The sequence below is a fragment of the Manis javanica genome, chromosome 4 (assembly GCF_040802235.1).
Source record: "Manis javanica isolate MJ-LG chromosome 4, MJ_LKY, whole genome shotgun sequence".
Classification (NCBI taxonomy): Eukaryota; Metazoa; Chordata; class Mammalia; order Pholidota; family Manidae; genus Manis; species Manis javanica.
Genome location: NC_133159.1, coordinates 44,035,493 through 44,052,222, shown reverse-complemented (window position 1 = coordinate 44,052,222; position 16,730 = coordinate 44,035,493). Strand labels below are relative to the sequence as shown.

The 16,730-nt window shown below is 45.7% G+C and overlaps 1 protein-coding gene across 1 annotated transcript in view; it reads right to left on the bottom strand.

Annotated features, from left to right (window-relative positions):
• Positions 1–560: 560 nt before the first annotated feature.
• Positions 561–16,730, bottom strand: part of MROH7 (maestro heat like repeat family member 7) — a 54,621-nt gene continuing 38,451 nt past the window's right edge. The window contains 9 exon segments of the mRNA XM_073232852.1: positions 561–703; positions 706–804; positions 1,367–1,429; positions 3,510–3,612; positions 5,051–5,203; positions 5,456–5,581; positions 8,782–8,896; positions 10,753–10,785; positions 10,787–10,870. Of these exon segments, the coding sequence (XP_073088953.1) occupies positions 561–703; positions 706–804; positions 1,367–1,429; positions 3,510–3,612; positions 5,051–5,203; positions 5,456–5,581; positions 8,782–8,896; positions 10,753–10,785; positions 10,787–10,870 (919 nt within the window).

Sequence of the window (16,730 nt, the reverse complement as noted above, 5' to 3'; positions counted from 1 at the left end):
GGCCTGGGGCTGGGTCTTGTTCATGTCTATATCTCCAGCACCCAGGGCAGACCCGGTCCAGGTTAGGTGCTCAGTAAGTGTTGCCGGAATGAGTGGTAACCAGTCTCTGCCTTGAGCAAAGACCTGAGGGTGGTGCTCAGAGGTCAGGGTTCTGGGATATGCATGATATCATGGGGTTGGGGGAGTTTCTTTTCCTCCCCTAAAGGCCACCCAAGTTGTCATCTCCTTTTGTTCTTTTACCCACTCTGTGGGGAAGGGAAACTGAGACATCCAGAAGACTTACTATGTGGTCTTGAGCCTTCACCTCTCTGAGCCTCAGCTTCCCCACTTATAAACTGTGGGCAAAACAGCCTGTGTGAATCCATAAATGTTGACTGAGCCAATGAGGAAAGCCACGCTCTTTTCCCAGATCTGTCACAGGAGCAATGGCTGCTCCAGACAATGGGGCATCTCCCTTGAGAAAACATTCATGAGCCATGGAGAGGTAAGCCACGTGGCATTTATAGTGAGCATGGCTGAGGCCACAGCCCACTCTGTGGAGAGCTAGAGGTTTGGGGACATCACTGCTTCAAGGACATCTTCCAGGAGCCCAGTGCTTGCATGATCCAGGAGCATCGATGGTGGGAGGTGGGCAGGTTCTCAGAGCTAGGGCTCCAGCGGTGTGTGGTGGCTGGGTCACACACCTATGAGTCCCCATGTGGCATGGCCAGGAGTTCCGCCAGCAGCTGGCCAGGATGTGATCCTGGGCCTGGGCTGCGTAGATATACACTGCTGCCTCTGGGTCATGTCTTAAGTTTTCCAGAGCTGTGTCATCGGGAGGGGAGAAGTCACTTGATAAGACCAGGTCCCCACATGGGTCTCACACCTCATCCTTCCTTCTCAGTCCATGCCTTGCCTTAGGCACTCTGCTCAGCATCCCCTCATCTCACCTTCCTCTCAACAGCTCAAGTTGTTCACACCTTTCAAAGCCTGAAGCAAAACCTGTCTCCTCCAAGAAGCTGTCTTGGACTATCCCAGCCTCATGCTCCCATCAGCTACAAAATTAATCTGCCACCATTAATAAGAGTCTGAATTACTTGCCCTGTAAGTAGTTTGGCCAAAACTTCTAGCCAAAAACCCCAAAAATCATTTTTGGACTTCTTTTCTAAGCCTGGTTTCCTAGATTGTAAACTCGGCTGGGGTGTGTTTGTGTGTCCTGTGTCTTGGGGACCCCATGGTACCTACCACTGTACACATCCTCAGTAAGGACAACTGGACTAAGCTGAAGTCCATTGCTTTGGGACATACCCCTTCCCTTTCCTATTACCCGCTGTGAGCCCACTCATTCTCTCACTGGCCAACCTCACCAACACAGAGCATGACTTACCTGCTTTAACTTCATTCAGATGATCTTCCGTCACTATGTTCTCCATGCAGGGGACCAGGGACCCTTGAGCATAATCCAAGAGGTGAGTACCTCCACCTCCTGGCTCTGACTCCCATCTTCAAACCAGATCTCCTCAGGGATGCTCTCTCCACCCTCTTTTAGCCCCGTGAATGAAGATATCAAAGGATTCCTTTGACCTTGAAACAGGAGGAGTCCTCGTAGAGGTGGCAAATCCAACAGGCAGGGCTGGCACCAGGACAAGGACAGCGTCTGGGCTGCAAACCACTCTGAAATGTAGCCCTGAGTGGTCCCTTCTGCAGGCTGGCCCTTAGTGTCCTCTGAGACTAGGGGAGATGCTGCTTGGGTGCCCTCTTCTCCATGGAGTTTGAACGGCAATAATGTGAAGAACAATGAGTGCCTTGTATATCTTTCAGGCAGGTAGTTGGTGGGGCCCTGGAGGGGCTGAGACCCTGCTTCCTAGCCACATTGCTCAGCCCTCGCCTGCTCTCAGCCTGCATGTCTGGCTCTCAAAGTACTTACAGGCACTTGAATAGGCCTTACCTCTCTGGAGGGTACCAGCACTTCTTTGCCTGGCTCATTTCTATTTATCCTTGATTAATCAGCTTACAGTAGTCACGCCTCCGGGAAATTCTTCCTGACCCACCCCCAAGCTAGGCTAGGTACCTCTCTGGGCTCCCAGAATACCTGTCAATTTATCTCATCTGTATATGCTGTGTCATACTTGTAATGAGCATCTCCCACCAGACCAGGAGTCTCTTAAGCTTAGATCCACTGGGGAGAGGGATGGGAGTGGCAGTCTCTGAGGATCTTTAAGTCACATGTACAAATTGTATGCATAGGTGCATTTTTCTAGGGAAAGTGTTCATAACTGTCTTCAGAGACTCACAAAAGGTCTGTAACCACCAAGAGGTTAGGAATCACTGCACTATGTTAGGGGATGTCTGCGGGCAGATGCAGCCTCTACTCAGCTTTGTTCCCCAGCACAGGCCCTGGTGCAGAGAAGCTCCTCAGGATGTTAAACACCAATATTATTAGAAGTGATTAATTTGGAGCAATATTTAGAGAATATTGTCCCAGGAAATAATGTCACTGTGTGTGAGAAGGTGACTCTGATCAGGCACCCCACATTCTGAGTGGTGCCCTGAACCCTAGGCATTGCTTCTCTGTCCTGGCACTGATCATGTTAACAGCATCCCCCAGCCCATACCGTCAGCATCACCTCCTGAAGGGTTCTGTATTTCTCTAGACTAAGCATAGTGCTTGATACAGAATGGAAAATCAACCAATGTTTGCTTTAAAGCAATGACTAGATGGATGAAAAATTACAGTTGAATTGATAGAAGATTCTAAAAGAAACATTGCTTTATGCACTCAAGCCTCTTTGAAGCAGGGTCTCCTGGTCCTTGGTGAAGAGGGTGTGGTTATTTGTAGGAGGGGAGGTGATTGGCCCTGAGGAGATATACACAGCAAACCGTCAGAAGGGACCCAGGCAGAGGGGTGGGGTGTTCTGAGTAAGGGGAATCTATTTGTTTCTCCCCCCCCAGGAAAGGCAGAATTTGGGATTGTGGGAAATAGAAGAATGAAGGTGACTAACATTAGTGAGCACATTGATGTGCCAGACTTCGTATTTTTTAAAAATTTCTCATCCAGTCTGTGAAGCAGGAGTTGATCCCCATCCTACAGATGAGGAAACTGAGGCTCAGTGGGAGTAAATGACTCAGTTGGGGTCACGTAGGAAGGGGACCATGGAGCTGAGGTTTTGCTTCATTCCCTCACTGTGCAGCATGGCCCCTCCTGCCAAGGTCAATGGCAGGCACCTGCTGGGCCTGGTCCTAAGCTGTACTCCAAGGGGGAAGCAGTAGTTCTGCAACGTACAGTTGCCCAGGTTGTGACCTGCACAAGGAGTCCAGGATGAACCTCCCAGGGGTCTACTTCTCTAGCAGTGATTTTAGAGGAGGGAAGACCTTTCTAATGTCCACCATGGTTGTCCTCTGGCCAAAACTTGCACCCAAGGAGAAGCATTCACCCAGGTTCTGGAAGGGCTGGCAGCTTCTTTCCAAGGAGAGGAAGCAAATTAGAGGGTGAGCAGAGTCCCAGCAGGAGATTCGTTTTGCCCTGTTACCTATGAACATGACTGAGGACTTCCAAAGGGAGGCCCGGGTGTTCTTGGCGTACTGCAGACTCTGGCTGAGTAATGTGAAGGCACTGTCTTGGTAAGTGTTCACCTGGGACAAGGAGAAACTGCAAAAGTGCTGAGTTAGGGGAACTAATTACCCACCCACCCCTCCCAGACCCTATCAGGCAGCCAAGCCCTGGCCCCTTGCCTCCTAAACATCCCTGCTGCCCATCCTGGTTTCTGCCTGTCACCCGCAGAGGCCGGGGCTCATCTCCTAGCTGATTACAATAAGCATGTCAATGGTCATCCTGCCTGGTGTCTCCAACCCACCCTCTTGCTACAACCGGAAGGACAGTTCTAAAATGCAAGTCCGACCAGAGGTGAGTATGGACATGGCGTGCAAGGGTCATGGTAAATAAGGGGACAGATCTTACCAGTGTGAAGTATTCAGGTAACAGATTCATAGGAAATAAATTGAAGAATAAGAACTTCTTAAAAGCCAGACAGGAATAGGGCTTACTTAAGCATTAGAAAATAGGAAGCCAGCATTCTTTCTTGGTGGGGCAAAGACAAGCAATGTATTGGGCAAAAGAGTCTGACAATGGTGTTCAGGATGGTTTTGATCAAGTTAAAACTAGGGGGTGGTTTCTGTTTGAAGTTGTTGAAGGAGATGAAATCTGATCACTCTTCTATTGGCAATTGGGATGTCAGGGAGTAAACTCCTGGGCCTAGCATGCAAAGCTTCTGTGATTGTGTGTGGCAAACCATGAATTAAACAGCCATGAAGCATTTCCTCAGCACAGAGCATCTCAGAGCTTTAATGTGCCATGTCACTGCAGATCTCCAAGAGGAAGATGACAATGCGCATGTCCCAAACTCATGTGTCTTAAAACATCTTTTATCCCTGTGGGTCATGTGGGACCAGCATCACAGAGAAACAGCCTAAGAATAACTGTTGTAGAAAAGGGAGCCAGTGAAACCCTTCCGGCAGGGATATACCATAGACAGACTTGTGTTCTAACCAGATTGTTGTAGTTGGCTTTGTTGGGGATAGTAGATGAAATTAAAGGCTGGGAGACCCAGTGGATGGCTGGGTCCATAGCCCAGCTGAGAGACATCCATGACCTGAATCTAGGGCACAGTGGGGATGAGGAAGGAAAAACAGATTCAGAGATATTTAAGATATTTAAGATCAACTGTAGAAGATGAGGGAGATGAGGGAGTCTAGAATGATTCTAGATGTCAGCTTTGGGGATCTAGAGGGACAGAGCAGAACTGGCATGGGAAGGCCACAAGTTCAGAAAAGACAGGCTTGACATGCATGTGGTTCAGCTGGGGGAGGTGTCCCTTAAGCCACAGTACAGGAGCACTGGAAATGAAGAGAGAAGTCAGAAATGGAGATGAACATTCATTCAGGAGTCAACAACCTCTAGGTGGCAATGGAATTGTCACTCAGAATTCTTGTGTAAAAAGAAGGGGAGAGAAGGAAAGACTTGCCCACCCCCAACAGTCTCATAGGGAACCACTGTAGTCTCAGAAGCACTCACAAGGTACTTGCAAATTTTGGCCACTGCCTGCTTCTGGTTGTCCCAGGGCTTCTGGCTATAAGCTCTTTCGGGCAATTCCCAAGCCATGAAGCAAGAACAGTGGAACAGGGTCTTCACACATTTCTGGGGACCGACAGGAAGAGAATACTGGAGCTGTGAAATTTCAGGACAGCCATCACATGTTCTAGGAAAAAAAGTTGTGTGAAACTGAATTTTGAAAAATCGGTTCCTATTTGAAATACGTACGTGAAATTGGTTCTTTTGAGGAAGAATCCTGGGTGCCTTTGGAGAACAGAATTACTCACAATAGATTGTTAGTGATTCTGGCTTGGTTTTCATGAAGGGTGGCACCCCCACAGGGCCTGGCGCCTGTGCACACTGACCTGGCCCACGTTGGCATTGCACGATCAGCAGCAGGGGCACCAAGGTTCTGATCAGCTGCTCCTCCATGGCCGGGGTGCGGGCCGACCGCAGCTTCTGGACTACCTTGCTATATAGGTCAATGCAGAAGGAGCGCACATCCTCTCGTGACTGGGGCAGACCTGGAGGCTCAGGTGTGCTCCCTCCACCAGGAGGCTGCCTGGGCCCTTGCACCCCATGTGGAGGCACTGAGGCCTCACTCCCATTCCCTCTGAGGGCCCCGGCAGGCCCAGAGATGGAGAACAGCAGAGGCCAGTGTCCCCCTCACTGGAGTCTAGTTCTGGAGCTCTGCCCATTTGTCCCAGCCAGGAGTCCCACTAACTTTAAAGGTGCCTTATTGCCAAGTGGGAAAATGCCCCCTTCTTCCAGGACCAATCAAAATATGTGCCCTCTCTAGGTGGACCAATTGAAATGAAGCAAGTCTCTAGGGAGACATGATTACAAAAGAGCTCCCACTGTGAGAACCAATTAGAAAAGGAACTTTCTCTGTGTACCCACCCCCACCCTCCACCCATCCATACAACCCATACTCAGGTCTGCTCTGCACTCAGTCTGGGCTTGCACCAGAGATGCAGAAAAAAGTAATGATGATGATAATAATAATAATAATAATAATAATAATACCAGTGGAGCTGCCTCAGAGAGCATGTCCTATGTGCCAGCGCCTTACAGTGTCTTACATGAACTCATTTAGTTCTCATCAAAACCTATCAGATGGACAGTTCATTATCCCCACATTACAGGTGAGGAAACTGAGGCACAGGCAGGCTCAGGGACTTGCCCAAGGTCACACAGCTCCCTTGAGTTCAACTGCCGTTGAGAGAAGCCAGCACATGGGCAATCACAGCATGGGGGGCTGGGGGAGCTGGCGAGGGACATCTGAGCTATGTCAAAGCACCACAGTGAGCATGGTGGGCCTTCCTCTGGCCAGGAACAGGCCACCTCTTCAGGAATGGGAGGACTGAACCTGGGTGCAGACCCTGCCCCCGGAGGAGGGCCACTGCTCAGGATTCCAGGGCTCCATCAGGGAAAGGCTGAGCCTAGAGTCCCTGACCTTGTGGTGGACATGGGAGCCTCCACTGAGGTCTGGCAAGGTCCTCCCCCAAGAACCCACGTGGCAGCCACTAACAGACTTGGAGAGAAGGGCCTCTGCCATGAGGCTGACTGGGAAAGAAGGACCAGTCAGGCAGACCTGGTGTGAATTTCTCTGGACTCTGTCAGCTGTTTGACCTTGCAAACAGTACCTTACCTCACCTAAACATGAGCATCACAAGCCCTTTGCAGTCCTGCTGCGCAGAGTAGTAGGGTAACGTATGAAAGAGGTCAGCCCTGTTTGGAACATCTCAGGCCTCGAGAAATGGAACTTTCCCTTTCCCTCTCCAGGTCATGGGGGAAATGGAAATAGAACCTGGCAGAGCTTGGGCTGGAACCCAGGAGTCCTGACCCTACCACTCAGGCTTGTCCTTCTAGAGGTGACAGTCTGCTGGTGCCCACAGAGCCAGGCAGTGTTCAGCTGGACACTCACTCATCCATCTGGTCCCTACTTCTTGGGGAGCTTTCAGGGCTGTGGCTGGGGCTGCATCCCAGACACAACATGGTGCCTCCTCCCTAGACTCACAGTCCAGTAGAGAGGCAGAAAAGACGCAAGAAGTGCCTGGAATCCATGCTGCCTCGTGTCCACCTGACAATTAATCACCTGTCAGGAAAGACCGTGTCCACGGGGAAAACAGTGTAGCACAGAGAAGGCAAATAGTGAATCTGTGGCATCTTACTACACTGATGGACAGTGACTGCAATGGGGTATAGGTGGGGGCTTGATAATATGGGTAAATGTAGTAACCACATTGTTTTTCATGTGAAACCTTCATAAGAGTGTATATCAATAATACCTTAATAAAAAAATTTTTTAAAGACCATGTCCAAGCAGACAGTGAGCCTCCCTCCTCTGAGCCCCTGCACAGACCCTCATGTAGCTCACACCCACTGCCTGACAACCAGCAGGTCACAAGGGGCCGGCAAGGGTGGCGGGTAAGAGAATGAGTTTAAAAGTGTCCATCAACAGATGAATGGATAAATAAAATGTGTATATGCACACAGCAGAATATTATTCAGCTTTAACAAAGAATGAAATTCTGACTCATGGTACAACATGGACTAACTTTAATGATGTTAAGTGAGACGAGCCAAACACAAAGGACAAACACTGTATGATTCCACTTACGTGAAACCAGGAATGGCAAATTCTTAGAGACAAAGTAGAATATTGGTTGCCAGGGACTGGGGGAAAGGGAAATGGGGTGATATTATTTAATGAATGCAGTGTCAGTTTGGGAAAGAGACAGAACTTGGGAAGGAAGGTGAAAGTTCTGAAGATGGATGGTGGTGATGGATGCACAGCAACGTGAATGTACTTAATGCCACTTAAGCAGGGTTAAAATGGTGACTTTTAGGTTATATATGTTTTATCATAATTTTAAAGACTAAAAAAAGAGAGAGAGTGGGTTTTAGAGCCCAGATGTCTGGGTTTGAATCCTGGAGCCACTTACGAGCTGCATGGCCTTGGGAAGTTTACTTAAATCTATGCCTGTTTCCTCCTCTAAAATTGGGAAGGAAATAGTTTCTATATCATAGGATTATTGTGAGGATTAAATGAACCAATATGTGTAAAGCTCTTAAAACATGCCCAGAAGATAGTAAGTGCTCAATAAATGTTAGCTATTATTATTGCTGAGTCTCCTCTTCTGGGTCAGACCCCACCAACCTTCCCAACTCATCTCTCCCCAGCAACTCCTAATACCTTCCCATACTCACTCAGCTTAGATATCACTGCCTCCAGGAAGCCCTCCCTGATGCCCCACCACCATCTCGAATCTCCTTTTCTCCCACCACAACCTGGACTGCCCCCATCATAGCACAAGTCACTCTATGGTACCCCATGTTATAATAGGGGTGTCCTCTGTCTCCCCTGCCACGCTGAGAATTCCTTGAGGGCAGGGAAGAGTCAATTTCATATTTTTATCTCCAACCTTATATCTCCAATCTGGCACCTAGCACATAGCAATGCCCAGCAGAGGTTGGTGGTTGTCTGGGGCACTAGGGGGGATCTGAGAAGTGGCACAGGGAGAACGGGTGGAGAGAGAAGAGAAGGGAGGCAGGAAGGAGGGACACCTACAAGATTTTCTTCATATTCAAGAGAAATCATGGTCATGAATGACTGCACAGGAGAAATGACCAGTAATATGAACTGAGGCCAATGTTCAGGGACAGCTGGGGAGGGGCTGCCAGCCTGGTGCCCAGTGCCTGGTCAGTACCTCTACAAAGAAGGCCGTGGCAGTAATCTTGTGCTTCTCGTCGCCTCAGTCCAGGAGTGGGATGATCAGGTAGAGGATGCGGCACAGCTCTGGGCAGTTGTAGTGCACCATGGCCCTGGCAGAGGGGAGGGGGGCGGTCCCCTCAGGCTCTCCAGTCCCAGAGGAACCCGCCGAGTAGGAGTCTAGCTATGACGCTTGAAACTGGGCAAGTCAGGGTCGCCTGTGTTCCTGTGTTCCCAGGATTTCCGACAGGATCTCAGAGGCCATCTAGTTTAACCGCTTCATTTACAGATGGGGATACTGAGGCCCAGAGCAGGAAAATGGCTTGCCTGAGAGTGCAGAGCAGATCAGTAAGAGAAACAGGCTTTATGACCACCAACTGCACAGGAACATTTCAGGAGGAAGAGGCAGGCAGGAGAGGATGTGTGGCTCCACTCACTAAGTGCCAGGCAATAGCCAGATACTTTCATGTTGTTATTGAATTTGATCCTTGCCATTACCATTCAAGGCAGGATATTGTTGTCCCCATTTAATAGATGAGAAAACAGAGGCATTAGCTGTGACCTACCCAAGAACCCAGAGCTGGAAAAATAGCAGAGTAGAGCCCCAAACCAGGGCTCCCTGCTCCAGCTGCCTCATTTATTCTACTAAACCAGTGGTTCTGAAAGGGTGGCCCCTGGACCAGCAGTCTCAGCATCACTTGGGAACTTGTTAGAGATGCACATTCTCAGGTCCCTACCCCAGACCAGGTGAATCATAAACTGTGGGGTGAGGCCCAGCAATCAGCACTTTAACAAGCCCTGTAGGTATTTTGACTCATGCTCAAGTCTGAGGAGTACTGCACTCTGCTCCACTAATCAGTGAATCCAGGAAATGTGGCAGCCAGACACAGAGTCTGGAATAAGACAGCCTGGGTTGAAGTCCTACCTCCACCACTAGCTGTGTGACTTTGGGCAAGTCACTTAACTTCTCTGGGTCTCAGTTTCCTCCTGGATAAAACCAAAATAATAATAATGCTATTTCCTCGGACATGTTAAGGGCGAAGTGGAATGATCCACATACATACAGCTCTTTGCATGGTGCCTAGAACAGAGTAAGTACCCGACAAACGCAATTGTATCTTGAGACCCTCCACTCCCACCCCCACCACCGCAAAGAACACCATCCTGAGCACTTAGGGTGCAGGGCAAAGAAACAGGATCTTCCTGCAGGAGCCACATTATTGAAATCAAGGTGCCTCCTCCCATCCCCATGGGAGGCTGTGTATAGTCGGGGGCAGTGAAGAGCTCCGGTCTGGGTCAGCAGGTCATTTCCCAGCTTTGCCACTTCCTGGCTGTGTGACCTTTGGTACATAGATGCCCCTCTCTGTCCCTGGCAGCCTTCTCTGCAAAATGTACATTAATAACTCCTGCCCCACCAGTCAACATAGTGGTGATCCAAGTTACCCTGTGTTGTCTTACTATACTCCAGGGGCTGTTCAAAGTGATTTATTTAATCCTCACCCTAAAGCTCAGAGGTGGGTCTTATTATTTTTGTACTACCTATGGGAAAACTGAGACCCAGAGGGAGGAAGTAACTTGCCCTGGGTCACACAGCTGGGAAGTGGTGAGCAGGGATTCAGACATAGGCAGACCAACTCAGAGGCAATGCTCTCAACTACTTGGCTGTATCACAATTTCTGCATTAGTGTGGGAACTAAACTCCTAATGCAGTGAGAAAATGTGCTTCATAAATAATCTATGTGCTCTGCAACTGCCAGGGACACTTACAACTGCAGGTTGCCTCTGCAGAATGCATGCCATCTCTCACCTCTGCAGTATACCTGCCAAAGTAGACAATACTTGTCCGGTTTAGAGAAGAGATGATGGACTGGAGAAGGTCCTGCTCAGAGAGAGATACAAACCCAAGTCTAACTGTAGATACCAGGGTCACTTTCCTCCCTCTGACTCCTACCCTGGGCCCTGGCCTCACCTTGCCACCAGGGACACTCCAGGGTGGTGGTTCCCAGCTGCCCTTGTCCTCCACAAAGGCGGCCTCATATGAACAGTCCATCAGCAGCAGCAGGGTTTTCACCACTTTGACCACCCAGCTGCCAAGACAAGGGGGCTGAGGACTCATGTCACTCTGCCCCAGGCAGGTGGGGAGCCTGCCTCCACATGGGCCTCTCCTGCCACCACCAGGGCCCACCTAGCCAGAAAAATTTCTCACCTGCATGTTAATTGTTAGATAGTGGTGCTCAGGATATTCACAAAGGATGGCTTTTTTTTAATACTTGACTTATATGTGGATCCCACATTTCTCCCTTTATTATTATTATTATTATTTTTATTTTTAATAAAATGCTGAAGTGGTAGGTAGATGCAAGATAAAGGTAGAAAACATAGTTTAGTGTTGTAAGAAAGCAATTGTAGATGATCAGGTGTGTGCCTGTAGACTATGTGTTAATCCAAGCTAGACAAGGGTATTAAAACATCCACGGATGCAGAAGATTTCTCTCAAAACAGGGGGGGTGAGGTTCTAAGCCTCACCTCTGTTGATCCCCAATTTCTCACCTGACGGCCCCCCTGCGACTGTGCCTGTCTTAGGTTGTTCCTCCCTTGAGGAATCTTACCCGTCTCTGGCTAACCAGTCATCTTCCGGGGCCATACAGGGAGATGTAAAGTTGGTGAGAGAGAAGCCATATTGTTTGAAAAGGTTAGCTTTTTACTTCTTTGCAGATTTATGCCCTGTGGCTTCTAAGCCCAGCATTTGTCTTGAGGTATCTTTACCTCACGTGGAGGAATTATGATACTCGGTAAATTCGATATGAGGCATGAATTCTATTTAAGGGTTGTAATTAGGAAGGAAGAAGAAAAGCTATAGAGGTAGCAGACAGAAGAAAACATGGGAGGATTGATTATTTCTTTGACATATCTTCTTGTAGAGTAACTTAAGCATGTATAGGTTTTAACTACTAATTAAATTGTGCACACACATTAACATAATAGGAATACAGTTACATAACCAAAGCAGATCTATAATTACCAGCCATCTCCAGTGAATCCAAGAAAACCAGTTAGGCATCCTAGGCATTTGTGAAAATTTGTCTATGATGTGATGGATATTGTCCAACTGTACTTGAACAGTCTGAGAGAAATCAGACAAATTAAAACAACCCATTCCTGGGAATTGTTCACATCCCATATGTTCTTTTAACAGTAGATAGTCTGTAGTCGCAAGATTTTGGAGCGCTACAACTTGCACTTCTCCTAATTCTTGATTGTGTTCCAACGGTATAGATCCAGTCAAATTTGTTCCTTTAATGAAAGCACAGGCCAGCTTAGATATCTCCTTCTTCATTCCAATGGCAAGTCCAGGAACTGGTGGGATGGATGCAGCTACAACTGCAGCATCACCTGGATCTTTGTTGAGGTTTTTTGATGATCATCTTCTGGTATGACTCTTCCAGAGAGTGCTGATGTTGGAAGTTCTTCTTCATATCGTGTCTTAGTTCATTTTCTGGGTAGCCAAAATAGGCTTTGATCCTCTGTATAAACACAAATAGACCCTTTGCCCTCACTTTGATATGCCCTTTATACCATTGTGCAGAACTCATTGGAGGTCACCACACAGGAACTGCTTTTTTTTTTTTGTTATCATTAATCCACACTTACATGATGAATATTATGTTTACTATGCTCTCCCCTATACCAGGTCCCCCCTATAAACTCCTTTACAGTCACTGTCAATCAGCATAGCAAAATGTTATAGAATCACTACTTGTCTTCTCTGTGTTGTACAGCCTTCCCCTTTCTCCTACCCCCCCATGCATGCTAATCTTAATACCCCCCTTCTTCTTCCCCCCTTATCACTCCCTACCCACCCATCCTCCCCAGTCCCTTTCCCTTTGGTACCTGTTAGTCCATTCTTGAGTTCTGTGATTCTGCTGCTGTTTTGTTCCTTCAGTTTTTCCTTTGTTCTTATACTCCACAGATGAGTGAAATCATTTGGTATTTCTCTTTCTCTGCTTGGCTTATTTTGCTGAGCATAATACCTTCCAGCTCCATCCATGTTGCTGCAAATGGTAGGATTTGCCCTTTTCTTATGGCTGAGTAGTATTGTATTGTGTATATGTACCACATCTTCTTTATCCATTCATCTATCGATGGACGTTTAGGTTGCTTCCAATTCTTGGCTATTGTAAATAGTGCTGTGATAAACATAGGGGTGCATCTGTCTTTCTCAAACTTGATTGCTGCGTTCTTAGGGTAAATTCCTAGGAATGGAATTCCTGGGTCAAATGCTAAGTCTGTTTTGAGCATTTTGACGTACCTCCATACTGCTTTCCACAATGGTTGAACTAATTTACATTCCCATCAGCAGTGTAGGAGGGTTCCCCTTTCTCCACAGCCTCGCCAACATTTGCTGTTCTTTGTCTTTTGGATGGCAGCCATCCTTACTGGTGTGAGGTGATACCTCATTGTAGTTTTAATTTGCATTTCTCTGATAATTAGTGATGTGGAGCATCTTTTCATGTGTCTGTTGGCCATCTGTATTTCTTTTTTAGAGAACTGTTCAGTTCCTCTGTCCATTTTTTAATTGGGTTATTTGTTTTTTGTTTGTTGAGGCATGTGAGCTCTATATTCTGGACGTCAAGCCTTTATCAGATCTGCAATTTTCAAATATTTTCTCCCATACTGTAGGATTCCTTTTTGTTCTATTGATGGTATCTTTTGCTGTACAGAAGCTTTTCAGCTTAATATAGTCCCACTTGTTCATTTTTGCTGTTGTTTTCCTTGCCCGGGGAGCTTTGTTCAAGCAGAGGTCACTCATGTTTATGTCTAAAAGGTTTTTGCCTATGTTTTTTTCTAAGAGTTTTATGGTTTCATGACTTACATTCAGTTCTTTAATCCATTTTGAATTTACTTTTGTGTATGGGGTTAGACAGTGGTCCAGTTTCACTCTCCTACATGTAGCTATCCTGTTTTGCCAGCACCATCTGTTGAAGAGACTGTCATTTCACTATTGTATGTCCATGGCTCCTTTATCAAATATTAATTAACCATATATGTTTGGGTTCATGTCTGGAGTCTCTAATCTGTTCCACTGGTCTGTGGCTCTGTTCTTGTGCCAGTACCAAATTGTCTTGATTACTATGGCTTTGTAGTAGAGCTTGAAGTTGGGGAGTGAGATCCCCCCTACTTTATTCTTCTTTCTCAGGATTGCTTTGGCTATTCGGGGTCTTTGGTGGTTCCATATGAATTTTTGAATTATTTGTTCCAGTTCATTGAAGAATGTTGCTGGTAATTTGATAAGGATTGCATCAAATCTGTATATTGCTTTGGGCAGGCTGGCCATTTTGGTGATATTAATTCTTCCTAGCCATGAGCATGGGATGAGTTTCCATTTGTTAGTGTCCCCTTTAATTTCTCTTAAGAGTGACTTGTAGTTTTCAGGGTATAGGTCTTTCACTTCTTTGGTTAGGTTTATTCCTAGGTATTTTATTCTTTTTGATGCAATTGTGAATGGAATTGTTTTCCTGATTTCTCTTTCTATTGGTTCATTGTTAGTGTATAGGAAAGCCACAGATTTCTGTGTGTTAATTTTGTATCCTGCAACTTTGCTATATTCTGATATCAGTTCTAGTAGTTTTGGAGTGGAGTCTTTAGGGTTTTTTATGTACAATATCATGTCATCTGAAAATAGTGACAGTTTAACTTCTTCTTTACCAATCTAGATTCCTTGTATTTCTTTGTTTTGTCTGATTGCTGTGGCTAGGACCTCTAGTACTATGTTAAATAACAGTGGGGAGAGTGGGCATCCCTGTCTAGTTCCCAATCTCAGAGGAAAAGCTTTCAGCTTCTCGCTGTTCAGTATGATGTTGGCTGTGGGTTTATCATATATGGCCTTTATTATGTTGAGGTACTTGCCCTCTAGTCCCATTTTGCTGAGAGTTTTTATCATGAATGGATGTTGAATTTTGTCAAATGCTTTTTCAGCATCTATGGAGATGATCATGTGGTTTTTGTCTTTCTTTTTGTTGATGTGGTGGATGATGTTGATGGATTTTCAAATGTTGTGTCATCCTTGCATCCCTGGGATGAATCCCACTTGGTCATGGTGTATGATCCTTTTGATGTGCTGTTGAATTCTGTTTGCTAATATTTTATTGAACACTTTTGCATCTACATTCATCAGGGATATGGGTCTGTAATTTTCTTTTTTGGTGGGGTCTTTGCTAGTTTTGGTATTAGGGTGATGTTGGCTTCATAGAATGGGTTTGGGAGTATTCCCTCCTCTTCTATTTTTTGGAACACTTTAAGGAGAATGGGTATTATGTCTTCTCTGTGTGTCTGATAAGATTCCGAGGTAAATCTGTCCAGCCCTGGGGTTTTGTTCTTGGGTAGTTTTTTTTATTACCATTTCAATTTCTTTGCTCGTAATTGGTTTGTTTAACTTTTGTGTTTCTTCCTTGGTCAGTCTTGGGAGGTTGTATTTTTCTAGGAAGTTGTCCATTTCTTCTAGATTTTCCAGCTTGTTGGCATATAGGTTTTCATAGTAGTCTTTAATAATTCTTTGTATTTCTGTGGAGTCTGTCGTGATTTTTCCATTCTCATTTCTGATTCTGTTGATTTGTGTTGATTCTCTTTTTCCCTTAATAAGTTTGGCTAGAGGCTTATCTATTTTGTTTATTTTCTCAAAGAACCAGCTCCTGGTTTCGTTGATTTTTGCTATTGTTTTATTCTTCTCAATTTTGTTTATTTCTTCTCTGATCTTTATTATGTCCCTCCTTCTGCTGACTTTAGGCCTCATTTGTTCTTCTTTTACCAGTTTTGGTAACTGTGATGTTAGACTACTCATTTGGGATTGTTATTCCTTCTTCAAGCATGCCTGGATCGCTATATACTTTCCTCTTAAGACTGCTTTCGCTGCGTCCCACAGAACTTGGGGCTTTGTGTTGTTGTTGTCATTTGTTTCTATATATTCCTTGATCTCTATTTTGATTTGTTCATTGATCCATTGATTATTTAGAAGCATGTTGTTAAGCCTCCATGTGTTTGTGAGCCTTTTTGCTTTCTTTGTAGAATTTATTTCTAGTTTTATACCTTTGTGGTCTGAAAAGTTGGTTGGTAGAATTTCAATATTTTGGAATTTACTGAGGCTCTTTTTGTGAGCTAGTATGTGGTCTATTCTGGAGAATGTTCCATGTGCACTTGAGAAGAATGTATATCCTGTTGCTTTTGGATGTAGAGTTCTATAGATGTCTGTTAGGTCCATCTGTTCTAGAGTGTTGTTCAGTGCCTGTGTGTCCTTACTTATTTTCTGTCTGGTGGATCTATCCTTTGGGGTGAGTGGTGTGTTGAAGTCTCCTAAAATGAATGCATTGCAGTCTATTTCCCCCTTTAGTTCTGTTAGTATTTGTTTCAGATATGCTGGTGCTCCTGTGTTGGGTGCATATATGTTTAGAATGGTTATATCCTCTTGTTGGACTGAGCCCTTTATCATTATGTAGTATCCTTCCTTATCTCTTGTTACTTTCTTTGTTTTGAAGTCTATTTTGTCTGATATTAGTACTGCAACCCCTGCTTTCTTCTCACTGTTGTTTGCCTGAAATATGTTTTTCCATCCCTTGACTTTTAGTCTGTGCATGTCTTTGGGTTTGAGGTGAGTTGCTTGTAAGCAGCATATAGATGGGTCTTGCTTTTTTATCCATTCTATTACTCTGTGTCTTTTGATTGGTGCATTAAGTCCATTTACATTTAGGGTGACTATTGAGAGATATGTACTTATTGCCATTGCAGGCTTTAGATTCGTGGTTACCAAAGGTTCAAGGTTAGCTTCTTTAGTATCTTACTGTCTAACTTAGCTCGCTTATTGAGCTGTTATATACACTGTCTGGAGATTCTTTTCTTCTCTCCCTTCTTATTCCTCCTCCTCCATTCTTCATATGTTGGGTGTTTTGTTCTGTG